Source organism: Sardina pilchardus, chromosome 9 (genome assembly GCF_963854185.1).
Source record: "Sardina pilchardus chromosome 9, fSarPil1.1, whole genome shotgun sequence".
Classification (NCBI taxonomy): Eukaryota; Metazoa; Chordata; class Actinopteri; order Clupeiformes; family Clupeidae; genus Sardina; species Sardina pilchardus.
The window spans coordinates 25,962,661-25,974,792 of record NC_085002.1 but is presented as its reverse complement, the minus strand read 5'-3'; the positions used below and the strand labels follow the sequence as shown (position 1 = coordinate 25,974,792).

Here is a 12,132-nt window from a genome sequence, read left to right as displayed (position 1 = left end):
TCCGATGGGTCAGCGTTTAGGAAACTCGCCATTAGTGGACACGGCTCAGAATAAAAGGAAGAAAATAATCAAATAATCAAATATCCCACCTAACCTGGATGTTGGATGCCTTCCGCCCGTGTACTGTCAAGCACAAGGTACACAACAGCCCTAACAGCTGTCATTTTTTCCGGTTTGTTCCAGAAATAGCATGCAGGGATCAGAGAGAGAGAGAGAGAGAGAGAGAGACAGAAAGAGAGAGAGAGAGATGGGGAGAGGATGGCAGTTGTTGTAGTTATGGATGCTAGGGCTGCTTGTTCGGTCTATTTGAGACGTGAAGCTTTTTAATGTTTTGGCAGCTTCCCTGCACAACTTCTCTGGCAGTGACAGCTGAGTGAGGCATGAATGGGTCCACCTCCATTATGAAGTTTAACCTGTCGTCCTCACCTCCCATCTCAATGAAACATTTTTTTTCATGTCGGCGGGAATTAAACTCCTGCAGCTGCGAGAGTCGGCTCAGCGGCTACAACAACCAGCCATGTAGGGGTGGCTATGAGCCGTCATTCACAGAAACGACGAGGCGCCCTTTTCTTCCCGCTCACTACAATCCTGTCCAGCTCTGCTGAAGATAACGGGGGAGGGGGCAGCACATCATTCATGAGTCTAGCACGTCCTTTCAGTCCTGCCACATTCTAGTGCTCTCTCAGAAACAATCCGCAATCTGGAACCTTTCAAGGGCCTCTCTACAGGTCCTCTAAGAGCCCATTCTCAGTCTGACACCATCTCCAGATCGACTGTTGATTATTAATCATATGAAGCGGATGTCATTTGAAACACGCTGGTGGACATTCCAAAAAACATAAATGTGCTTGAAATTTTAGTTGAAGGTCATTCAACTTGAAAATGCAGTGGCACTGTGGACAAGTTAGAACCCTTTCTTGGACAGCATTATCCTTGATGCTCTTTGTACATAGATTCCTTTCAAATACAAAGAAGTAAAATTCTTTCAATTTGCATAATAATGATAATAATATGAACAATATACTATAGAGCAAGTTAGTATTAAAAACGTACTTAATCATTTAAAGGAAATTAACTGAACTGAACAGAAATGATTGGATCATTTATATGCTTAAATATCATTGTAAATGGTAGATATGGCTACAAACAGCCAGCCTCAATGCAAAATGGAGACGACAAGGCATGGTGCAACAGGATCAGTCCTTGGCTCCCTTGCAATCCTACCATGTGGCTCTGTATGATAAGGGCCTCCAGGTGACCCCGCAAGATAGAATTACACAACCAGTAGGAGGTTTAATGAAAACAACTGATATCATCGAGACACAAGTCATAAAGGCCATTTCTAGAATAAACAGTCCATTCCCTTACAATGTGCTGTAAGTCAATAAGCACTGGGGCTCTATCTTGTAGATAGATGCTAATTAGCATTAAGTGGTTGGTCCCGTCAACAACACAGCAAGAGAATCACAAACGTGTCCCCCCCCCCCCCCCCGCCCCCATTATCTTCAAGTCATTTCAGCAGGCAAGTAGAGAGTCATAACTCCAAATACCATAGCACACACCATCAACCAGGGTGACATTTTGATAGCAGCCAGCTTACTCCCTCTGAAGAAAAAAAAAAAAGACTGAAAGCTTGCTGCTCTCGCTCCAAACAACCCCCCCACTCGCCCCCTCAACTGCATGGGCTGCAGTCCATTCTTCTCCAGGCTTGCCCAGCCTGCCCAGTGGATCAAGTCCCATAACTCCTGGCTTGGCGTGGCGCGGCTTGGCGTGGCGTGGCATGGCTCTCTCAAGGCCCATGGACGAGCGGTGGCTGCAGACTCCAATAAGCATCACTCATTGTGGCATCTCACGGGCCACGTTTTCTCAGCTAGGATCCCCGGACAGAAGCCAATAAAGGACCAGCTCCATCAGGGTCCGGGAGCAGGGCACTGGCCTTTGGTGACTAATAGGCGCTCGCTGGGCTCCAGAGTCAATGGCGAAAGATCAATCAGTCAATTAGGTCCCACGTGCACTGGAAGACTGTGATCATTCAAGGTTAGCTGTAGTCTTAGGATTCTCCGCCATCTTGCACATTATACTGTACTATGCTTAGGAAGGAGTATATATAGTGTCGAATGCATTGACAAAGTCCTTTAGAGGACAATCAGAAGGACTCAAAGACTGGCAACAAGGCCTCTTTCTTCAAATATCTTAATTCGTACTTAACACTTAACTAAAGAGTAGATTACACTTAATCAAACAGAACTGGCCCATGGCTTTGCCAGCTGAAGTCTTTGTGGAATTTTTTTTTGTTTGTAATCTGGCACTCGTTTTCCTGAGGAATGTCATTAGAGAGAAGACTAATTGGGATTGTCAAAGTCAGAGAGGGTGGAACAACTATGTGGAACACAGTTTCTTCTCGGATAATTCCCAATTCTCTCTCTCCTTCCTTCCTCCCTCTCTCTCTCTCTCTCTCTCTCTCTCTCTCTGTCTGTCTTTCTCGCTCGCCGTCTCTCGTCAGAGTAACGGATAGTGCTCCCGTTAGGAGGCCTTTTCCCACTGAGCAGGACACCGCTGAGCAATGCCCCCATGATGGATGGGCTCCATTTGCACTGCTGATAAGATCCCATGGACAGTGTTATCACCCTTTTACAAATGAAAGCCAAAGGCCTGGTGACGCACATGCTAAAAACGCACTGTAAATAAGTACAGCACACCCTGCCTTTAACACAGTATGAATATGCAGAATTGTGTAAAGACTCGCAGGACCCCCAGTGCAAATGGCAGCAGAACAGATAATCCCTGCAAATAGTACTGTAGTACTGTATGACAAGTGTTGCATGTTATGCTCAGTTGAGCCAGGCTTAGTTTGGTAAGGAAAAGCAGTGGCCATTCATGTGTCTCTTTATAGAGATAAACACATTTTTAATAATGCACAGTAACAGAAGGAGACATATTGCTTGCCTGTGCTTCATTCATTCTGAAAAGATTAGATTAGACGTTTGTTATTTAAAAAATAAACTGGCGATGATATTTCATTTTTTTCATATTCATCATTCTACTATTTTATTTCCTTTGCCCTCATAACTGCAATTCATTTGATACTGAAAACAGACTAAGCCATGCTACAAAAGCAATCAGCAGAGTAACTCACATGATTATGACCAAGCTGAATGCTCTGCAAAGCATGAATGAACGCATACGGCATTCAATGCAACGTCCACATATCAAAATTCCTGGGAATCTTAATGGAAGGATAAATAAAATTGTAAAAAAACCGTTTACAGGTTACAGAGCTGATCCTATGGTTCATTCCTACAAGATGATTTATAATGAAGGCCACCGAATCCTTCAGTAGTTCATAATGTTGTCTCCGAACAATTTCAATTGGACTGCTACTTCAAAGAGAGCAGTTAATGTGCTAATGGGAAAGTCAATGTCTTAAAGAACATTTCTTTTTCAGGGAGCAGCCCGGTTGCATTATATAAATATGTTATAATACCACTACCACTATCCCACACAGCCAAAAATGAAGGTTGTTTTTTTTCTAAAAAAGCACAGTCAAGCATTCACGGCACGAACGACCCGTAGTGCCTAAAATGGCAAATGAAAATATATAAAAAGAGAGAGAGCCAAATCAAAAGACTTGATGGGGGCATAATAAGTAAAATGGTTGAGTGCTCCTGATCACCACTGCAGCCATAAGCTACAGTATAGATTAAGAGTAGATGAAAGGAGAAAACATCACATCAAACATGTGACGAGGAGCAGAGTGTCAAATTGTATATGCTTACGAGAGGAGATCTTTAAACAGTCCCTGTGACCATCAATATTTCATTTGCTTAAGAATGCCTCCTAACATCTGTTTACTCGTTTTTTCCTGTCTGTGCTTCTCTGTATATCCCTCTCTTTCCACCCCTCTCTCCATCCCTCCATATCTCTCTGTCTCTCCATCCATCTCTCTCTCTCTCTCTCTCTCTCTCTCTCTCTCTCTCTCTCTCTCTCTCGAACAGGACCACCCAAAGGCTTTCTCTGACACTTCACTGCCAACTGAGATAGATGACATTTCTCTGCCTGCCTCCCTCTCTCTCTCTCTCTCTCACACACACATTCTCTCTCTCTCTTTCTCTCTTTCTCTCTCTCGCTCCCTCTCTTTTATGTCACAAGCTGTCCACAGTGCTCTAGCCCAGGGCAACACAACACATTCTTATTCATATAGTTAATTACCCGGCATTCTGAAAGTTGCAGAATGCCTTGCTCAGAAAGTCCGAGTGGCAGGTTGCCCAACCTGAACGAGAAAATGTCAAGCCTCTCAAATTGCATAGCAGCTGACATGAATGAAGATGATACTGTATTTATTATACAGGGGAGCTTGCACATTTGAGGGCAAACCTCACGCTGTTTTCAATATAGAAGATGATATTTGCCCCTTCCATTTCCCTGTAGGCCTGTTCTGCAAGGAAACAATAAGAACGCAAAAGCCTAATTACATTGTGTGCGGGCATAATGCCCCCTCTCCCACAACACAAATAGGCGCCTGTTAGAGCGAGCGCTTCCGTGTGACAGCTGACACAGAGGACACGACGGAGGTGATCCTTTGATAAACTGTCCCATGAGAGATTCAGCCTTCAACTTTATGACAACGCTATAGCGGCCCCGCGACTAACAAGGTGACGGGAGACAGCTCCGTTTAGCTTTTTACGGTCCCCTCGCGCCGCAACCTTCCCCCCGCGTCGTTGATATGCAAGGGAGCTCCCCTCGGTCGCCAGGCGATGGGGGCGACTCCAGAGCGCGTCCGGCCCCAACCCGGGCCAAACCTAGCGGGTCCGGACCGGACTGGGGACAGGTCCGCAGCGACTGCCAGCAGCTATCTGAGCCGGGGCGGACCTTTTTTTCCGAGCCAAGGCCCGGGATTGCCAGCTCGCTGTGGTCAGCAGTAACGCGAGGCGCAGGAGCTGACGTGGCAAACTCGTACGCGCAGGAACATGAGAGGCGGCAGTCGGTCGCAGCCTCCTCCGCCGCTTCAGCTCCGCTAGCCCGGGGACACCATGGGGCGGTGCGTGATCGAGCAGAATACCTAAGTCACCATCAAATTTATTCCACTCCTCTCCTCTCCTCTCCTCTCCTCTCCTCTCCACCACCACCACCACCACCACCAGCAGCAGCAGCAGCAGTAGCAGCACCCAACCCCTTTAAACACCAACTTTAAACACTGCAGGTTTATAGTGCAGAAGTTATGAAGGCCTTTGCAGCACAGAAGACCAGTCTGTTTATATCAGTGGGTGAGAAGTCTGTTCAGAGCAGCGAGATCCTCAAAGGCACCTTAGAACTGTTATGACTCGGGCACATCCCCTCAAGAGGCATGGTCTGCTATCAGGAAGGAAGGCACATCAAAAACAAAACACACACAATTGTCTCTTCCTTCTTTTCCCATACCACTTTGTCCCCGCTCTAGTTAGAGGAGAGCTTGACACAAATCTTTGTTCAAATATAAACTTCGGATGCCAGAGCACAACAAAAATAGAACTATAGTTGATTCAAGAATGTGTCCCTCTTCCCTTAACAAGCTATAAATGGAATGACTGTCATACCATCATACAAAGGCAACAATGCATAACCTCAGAGCCCTCTCCAGCAAGACAATGTGTGGCTAGTTATCTCAAAAGCAAAGCTAATCACTCTCACAAACTGCAAATGATGGCTGAACAAGAACCCTTTTCAAATGTTCAAAGTGCCTTTGAATGCCCATTAGAGTCCAATACTTAAAGTTGAATAATTACAGCCTGTGCCTGAACAACCTCAGGGCAGCCCTTTACAAGTGATCTAATGCCAGTGTCCTCCCACTATATTCCTACACAATCAGTTAAGTAAAAGACAACAGCTGATCCTGGATTAGCATATTTAAAGTGTTCACACACTCATGAGAGAGTAAACCAAGAGCTTTTATTTCCAAGCAGGGTGCAGCATTTCATCCCTGCTGTGCCGACTTCATGACAACAACTTCCGATAGGCATTCCACGCCTCACACCTGACTTGAGAGGTCCGATTCTGATGCCTGGTGGGCGCCGACAGATCTAAACCTACTCTGTGGCGGACTAGGGCAGGTTTCGGCCCACGCTCAGCTGCTGTGTCATTCATTCGCTCTCTGGAGCACACTCAGGACTTCCTCTCATCACACCCTTCTGGAACGTAAAGCATACGAATCGAAAGCAGTCATTCAAACCTCACTCTCTCTCTCTTTCTCTCGCTCTCTCGCACACACTCTCACATGCGCACTCACACACACACACACACACGCACACGCACACGCACACGCACACACGCACAAAAGATAGGGACAAAAACACACACTGAAATCAGCTCAGGTACCAGGTCAAGTTACTGTATCAAAAACAGATGCTAGCCTGAGCCTTTCACAGGTCGTGTCATAAATCAGCACTCGTGAAGGGAAGATCACAGGCATCCCCATAGAGTCAACCCTGTGCTCTACTGTACGGATGTGCTTTAGTCAACCGCACTGCATCTCAATAGACGCTGAGTCTGCAAGAAATGAAGAAGTACGCAGTTTCACTTCATGAAACATGGACCTTAATAAGGAAGTTCAGGTAATTGTTGATGAGAGGACGTTTGTACCTCAGGGACATTTCTGCATCTAGGTGAAACTAAGAATACCACAGATTTGATTTGACCGGCCAGGCCCAGCTCATGTGCTTCTGAAAGCATTCATATCTAAGCGAATTTGAATTGCTTTGATTCATTAGATGTTTGATCATAAGTAGATTGCTATGAACAACAGAGAAAGAACAGCTTGCTTGTTTCTATTTACCCTTTCAATTTTGTCTTTTTTTTCCTGATTTCGACTGGTTTCCTTACCTAGTAAGTGGCTAAACTACTGAACCCTGGGAAAATACCTGAAAGAGTGATTGGCACCTGCCACCCACTGTACCTGATGTGTCGGAATGTAAAGAGGAACGGTATTACATTTGGGTGTTCTGCGGGAGGACTGCAAATCAGAACTGTTTTACACAACTGCCTTAAAACTGCTCAACCTTTTGCTGCATCACAACAGGGAGATGCACTCAGATGCACTCAGTTGTAAATGACACTGATGGAGGATCCAATAAACCACACAATGTTATAGGCCACTGAAAATGTACACAATCAAAAGTGCATGTGGTATGGCACTGACCACAGAGTGCTTTGAAGACCAGGGCAGCATCCAGTTGGCCACAATCAAATTGATGCTCTGTACCACACCACTGCTGCTAAAAGCTTGCACTGGAGCTGTATTCCATAAATATCCTGGATTAATAAGTGTCTGCAATAAATCCATTTAAAAGACTAATACTGTCACCCGAGCAGGGGAGGAAGGTCTGATAGAAAAGGAGGCATTATCGTGATTATCAATATATAATCAAATAATAACAGATTAATGTGTTTCACATCTCCCTAGTGGAGAGGGCGTTTCAGCGAAGGCGATTAAGGGGGGGTTGCGAAAATGAGGATGTCTGCTAGACTAACTCCACCACTAAAATGTTTAGCCACCGTGTTGGATACTATACTGACTAGTACGAACTGCTTGATTTGTACATTTACACAAAACCGCATGCTCACGTATTCTCATTGGGTAGGATGTGATACACTCAAAGTCCAGAAAGGTGGTGAACTGTTACAATGGTGCGCAATGACAGGACAGAACAGAGTGTGAAACATGTTCCAATATTGAGGAAATATAGGCTACATTCGAAACAACACTTCTGGATTCACTGAAATATTAACGCGATAAATCCTTTGTACTGTAGGCTGCAATTGGCATTGGATGACTACCGCTCCCCACCCTGTACAAATCACAAATTAGTAAACCTATACAACTGATGTACGCAGGTTTCTCAGCTTGATTTAACAACTGGCACTTAATGTATTTTTTTCTGCATGAAATGCCAACTGTAATGCCCAGGACTCTACACTTCGTCTCACGTATTACTTTCGCCTTATCCTCTTTGAAGGAACAGAAGGACCTCCATGTGCGTACGCGCCCATTAAGGAATGGCAGACACACCGTTCCGTGGTTACTATCACTGAATTCTTCTGACAGCATACCCTATGGAGATGGAGATGGTTACGCACACAGCAGTCGACCGAGGAGCGTAAATCCTGCCAGTGACCGTTACACTCTCTTCGCCTTTACGCAATCTACTGTAAGCTACTTGGTACAGATTTGAGCCTGTCTCGCTACGTATTGATGGGCTGATCCGATCTCATTCACCAGCGCAATGTTCAATTCTGATTCAGCTAATCATTACACAGACTTTAGTTGGTTTTAGTCAACGCAAGTTCGTTGACAATTACTTAATCATATGGAACTGAATGTGACGGCACACCGAATGCCACCCTGTCACAACAATTGTTTGCATCGTACCACCCCACGAACTACCAGTCAGTCGGTGTCATTTTTCGAAATACGCCAGCGCGAAAACGTAAGGCTACCCAAACTTGAAAGAGAATAACATAGGTAACTGGAGAAATAATCTCACAGATACTGTCACAATGAGCATGAGCGAGGACTTACTTTTCCTGTATAACATTTTCTTTTATCGCTCCCAGCGTGGGGTGGCTGTTACTCTGTTGCAGTCTGCAGGTGGCCAGGTGTCTCTGGTGCTGGTCCTTCAAACAAGTATTTTCTTTGCAAAGATCGGTGACTTGCAGCTCAAGCTCCTCAATCCGAATCTTTTGCGTCTCTAACAACTCCTGTTGTGTTTCGATTATTTTATTCAGCTCTTTCAGGTATTCCGCCGCCTTGCTGGGGTTTTCGGTCGGATTTTCCATTTCGTGATAGGACTGTTGCCCGTCCATGGGCTAATTCTCCCCGCTCTATTGCTTCTACGACCGAGTGCCGTCAATTTCCAAGTCGGTACGTTTCCGTAGCTCCGCCATTGTTTTTGTTTAGTGGTGACTGAGCGAGTAAAGAAGTTGGCTTGGCGTTTGTGAGCAGCAGCGCGCCGTCCACAGGCTCTGCTCTGCACCACAATAACTAACCTCCGTACACCACACCGTGGATGGGAAATCAATTTAACCCTTTCGTGGCACTCACTACATCACGCATGCTACATTTTATAGTAAGTACATTTATTAGATATTCTGCGATCATATTTCATTTCTACAGAGGGCTGATACGTATGCGTCGTAAAGAATATAACGAGTGTATTATATTTTTACGATGTTGTTGGCCACCCCGGCTGACCAGCCCCAGTTCATTCAACAGGTATTGCCCACCTGACCCGTGACGCACCCCCTGACCAATTAGAACAGTCTGTCAAAACTAAGCGCTTTATGTAATGCAAACTGTCGTTAGGTTTATGGACTCTCTCTCACACACACTCACTCGCGCGCGCGCGCGGGAAAACAGATCTGGTCTCCATGGGAGTCAAATGATATTCTAGCTAGCATCATTCCCATTCTGTCTGGGAGTTCTGTGATATATCTGAATAGTAAGCATATGCACTGATAGCCCCAATCACTTCACTATTGCATGAATGATGCTTTGGTAGAACGAGATAACATGGCAGACATCTGAAACAAGACACCAAGGCATCCATTCACACATTACTCCAAACACAAACACGTGCATGCACATCAAAGAGAGTGAGAAAGAGAAAGAGAATCTGTGAACTCTAATCTGTAAAGGGTTCCAGAAAGAGTCATTTATGAATTATTCACTGTGGTTATGAGCATAAATAACAATCAACTGCTGATGTGCTTCTACGTGGAACTGAACTATCCTCTTCTCTTCTCCTCAGAGTGATCCAGACATCCTCACCTACACAGAGGAAGCATCTGTAATCTGTCATCCTAGTGCTGGAGAGGTCTGGAAAAGGGTGACGTTCCAAATCACTCTCTCCTAATTGCGCAAGACTATTAAACAGTGTGCGCCTCTTGAGAAACAGGGAATGGCTGTGTGTCTTGCCACAACAGATTTAATGAAATCATTTATTCCCATTCACAAATGTAATGGCTTCTCACGTTCTGCCATGTAAATGAAACTTATTTGTATGAGAGTGAGAAATCCCTGATGCATCTCTCTCTCTCTCTCTCTCTCTCTCTCTCTCTCTCTCTCTCTCTCTCTCTCTCTCTCTCTCTCTCCTTCATGCCCCTTAAAGAATAGTGTCCTCTGGTGGTGAAGTTTGGATATGGCAACTTGGGGCCATTGGAGGTCCATTTGGCAGCTAAATGAATCTGGATATCAACGGGGAAAGCAAACCCAAATTGTTATTGTTGTTGCAACAGCTGTTGTTTTTGTTGTTAGAGATGTTGTGAGCGAGCCTCACATTTCCATATATTTGTAAGAGGGCATGATCTCTAAGGATGTTTGGACTTCATTGGCTCTCCATGTGTGACATGGATAGCAGTTCCCGTACAGTCCTGCTGCAGTCATGCACACATACACACACACACACACACACACACACACACACACACACACACACACATACATACTGTACATACATACACACACACATACAAACATACATACTGTACATACATACACATATGTGTGTCCACACATAGACACACATGGGTCCATACACACACGCACGCACACACACACACACACACACACACAACCACTAGAGTCCTGTGTATGAAACACACACAAATACATACATACATATGTGTGTCCACACATAGGTCCAAACACGCGCACGCACGCACGCACGCACGCACACACACACACACACACACACACACACACACAAACACACACTCAGGTACCGGAGTCCTGTGTATGACATGACACCGGCCCCTCTCCTCCAGCAGATAGGCATCTCTGGGCCCTAATGAGGGAGAGGAGCCCAGAGATAATGTGCATAATTCGCCTCAGCCTCTGTGATCGTACAGATGGAGGGATCTTCAAAGCCCAGCCAGAGATGACAGAAACGGTGTCCGAGGTGCAGCCGCGCAGGAGAGAGGACTCTCTCTCTCTCTCTGTTCGGGTGACTATTTTTAAACTCCTCTGTCTTTCACCGATTCCTCTGAGTCCTTCTAACTTTTACCTTGAGAGGGGGACAAAGTGAGAAAATATGGTGCTGATGGAGAGATCGAGAGAAATGAGAAGAGAGAGAGATACTTTTAAAATGTTCTTTTGCTCGATGTAAACATTAGACAGTGTGTTTACCTGCTAGGAAAAGTGAACCATCCGGCCATCCCAGAATGCCAGCCATGATTGAACCACGTGCTGCATGGTGAAATTGCTGTATGTAAATATAAGCTGATCACCCCCCCCGATCACCATAAACTGCTGTGGAAAAAGCTGGATATCATTCTCTCCCCGTTGAGTGTCAGGCCATCTCTGGAAACAGGTGTTGGATGAGATTCCTCCACCATCCAGCAGTCCTGGAATGAGTTCACACCAGAGCAGTGCAGCAGTGTTGGTTCTACAGTGAGAATGCCATTGGGTGATTTTGAAGGTCACCAGGTTTAAGTCATTTATTTTCAATAAGAGAGAGCACTCGTGTGCTGTGTGTGGGGGACATGTGTGTGTCATGGGTTTTAGATTACACACACACAAGTTTCATACAAGAAGGTGGGAAAGGGAGATAGATTGATGGTTTTCACATACACAGTGAAATGCACTGGATTGGATGATTTGAATGGATGCCATATAGTGAGATGTAAGACACTTGGCCCAAGGACAAGAGAATAGAATATAAGGTATCATGCACACAGTGTGTGTGTGTGTGTGTGTGTGTGTGTGTGTGTGTGTGTGTGTGTGTGTGTGTGCGCACGCACGTGTACATGTGTGTATGTGCGTGCATACACACATGTATGTATGTGTGTGTGTGTGTATGTATGTGTGTGTAGGGTTGTGAGAGTGTGAGTGTGTCCATCTGTGTCCTGACAAAGCACTGTTCTCTCGATAGCTGCAATCATCTCCCCCATCTCCGCCGCTGTACATTCCGGTATCGCGGTCATTTTTTAGACCCGCAGCTTATCTCGTTCCCCTGTCTGCTCCCGCTCGACCATGTCAACACACACAGCCTCACCATAGCAGCCTGTCCACTCACGGCCTGCTGGACAACCGTGCTCGGTCCGTCTCTCTCTACCAGAAGGACGTATCCGTCGATCTCGCTGTCCGGCGGCTCTTTACTAGTC

The 12,132-nt window shown here is 45.6% G+C and overlaps 1 protein-coding gene across 3 annotated transcripts in view; it reads right to left on the bottom strand.

Annotated features, from left to right (window-relative positions):
- Positions 1 to 8,983, bottom strand: part of iqsec1b (IQ motif and Sec7 domain ArfGEF 1b) — a 196,277-nt gene extending 187,294 nt beyond the window's left edge. For all 3 annotated transcript variants that reach the window (XM_062544442.1, XM_062544437.1, XM_062544439.1), the window contains exon 1: positions 8,552 to 8,983. In XM_062544442.1, the coding sequence (XP_062400426.1) occupies positions 8,552 to 8,835 (284 nt within the window). In that variant the 5' untranslated portion in view covers positions 8,836 to 8,983. The remainder of the gene's footprint in view (positions 1 to 8,551) is intronic.
- Between the last annotated feature and the right edge of the window lie 3,149 nt (positions 8,984 to 12,132).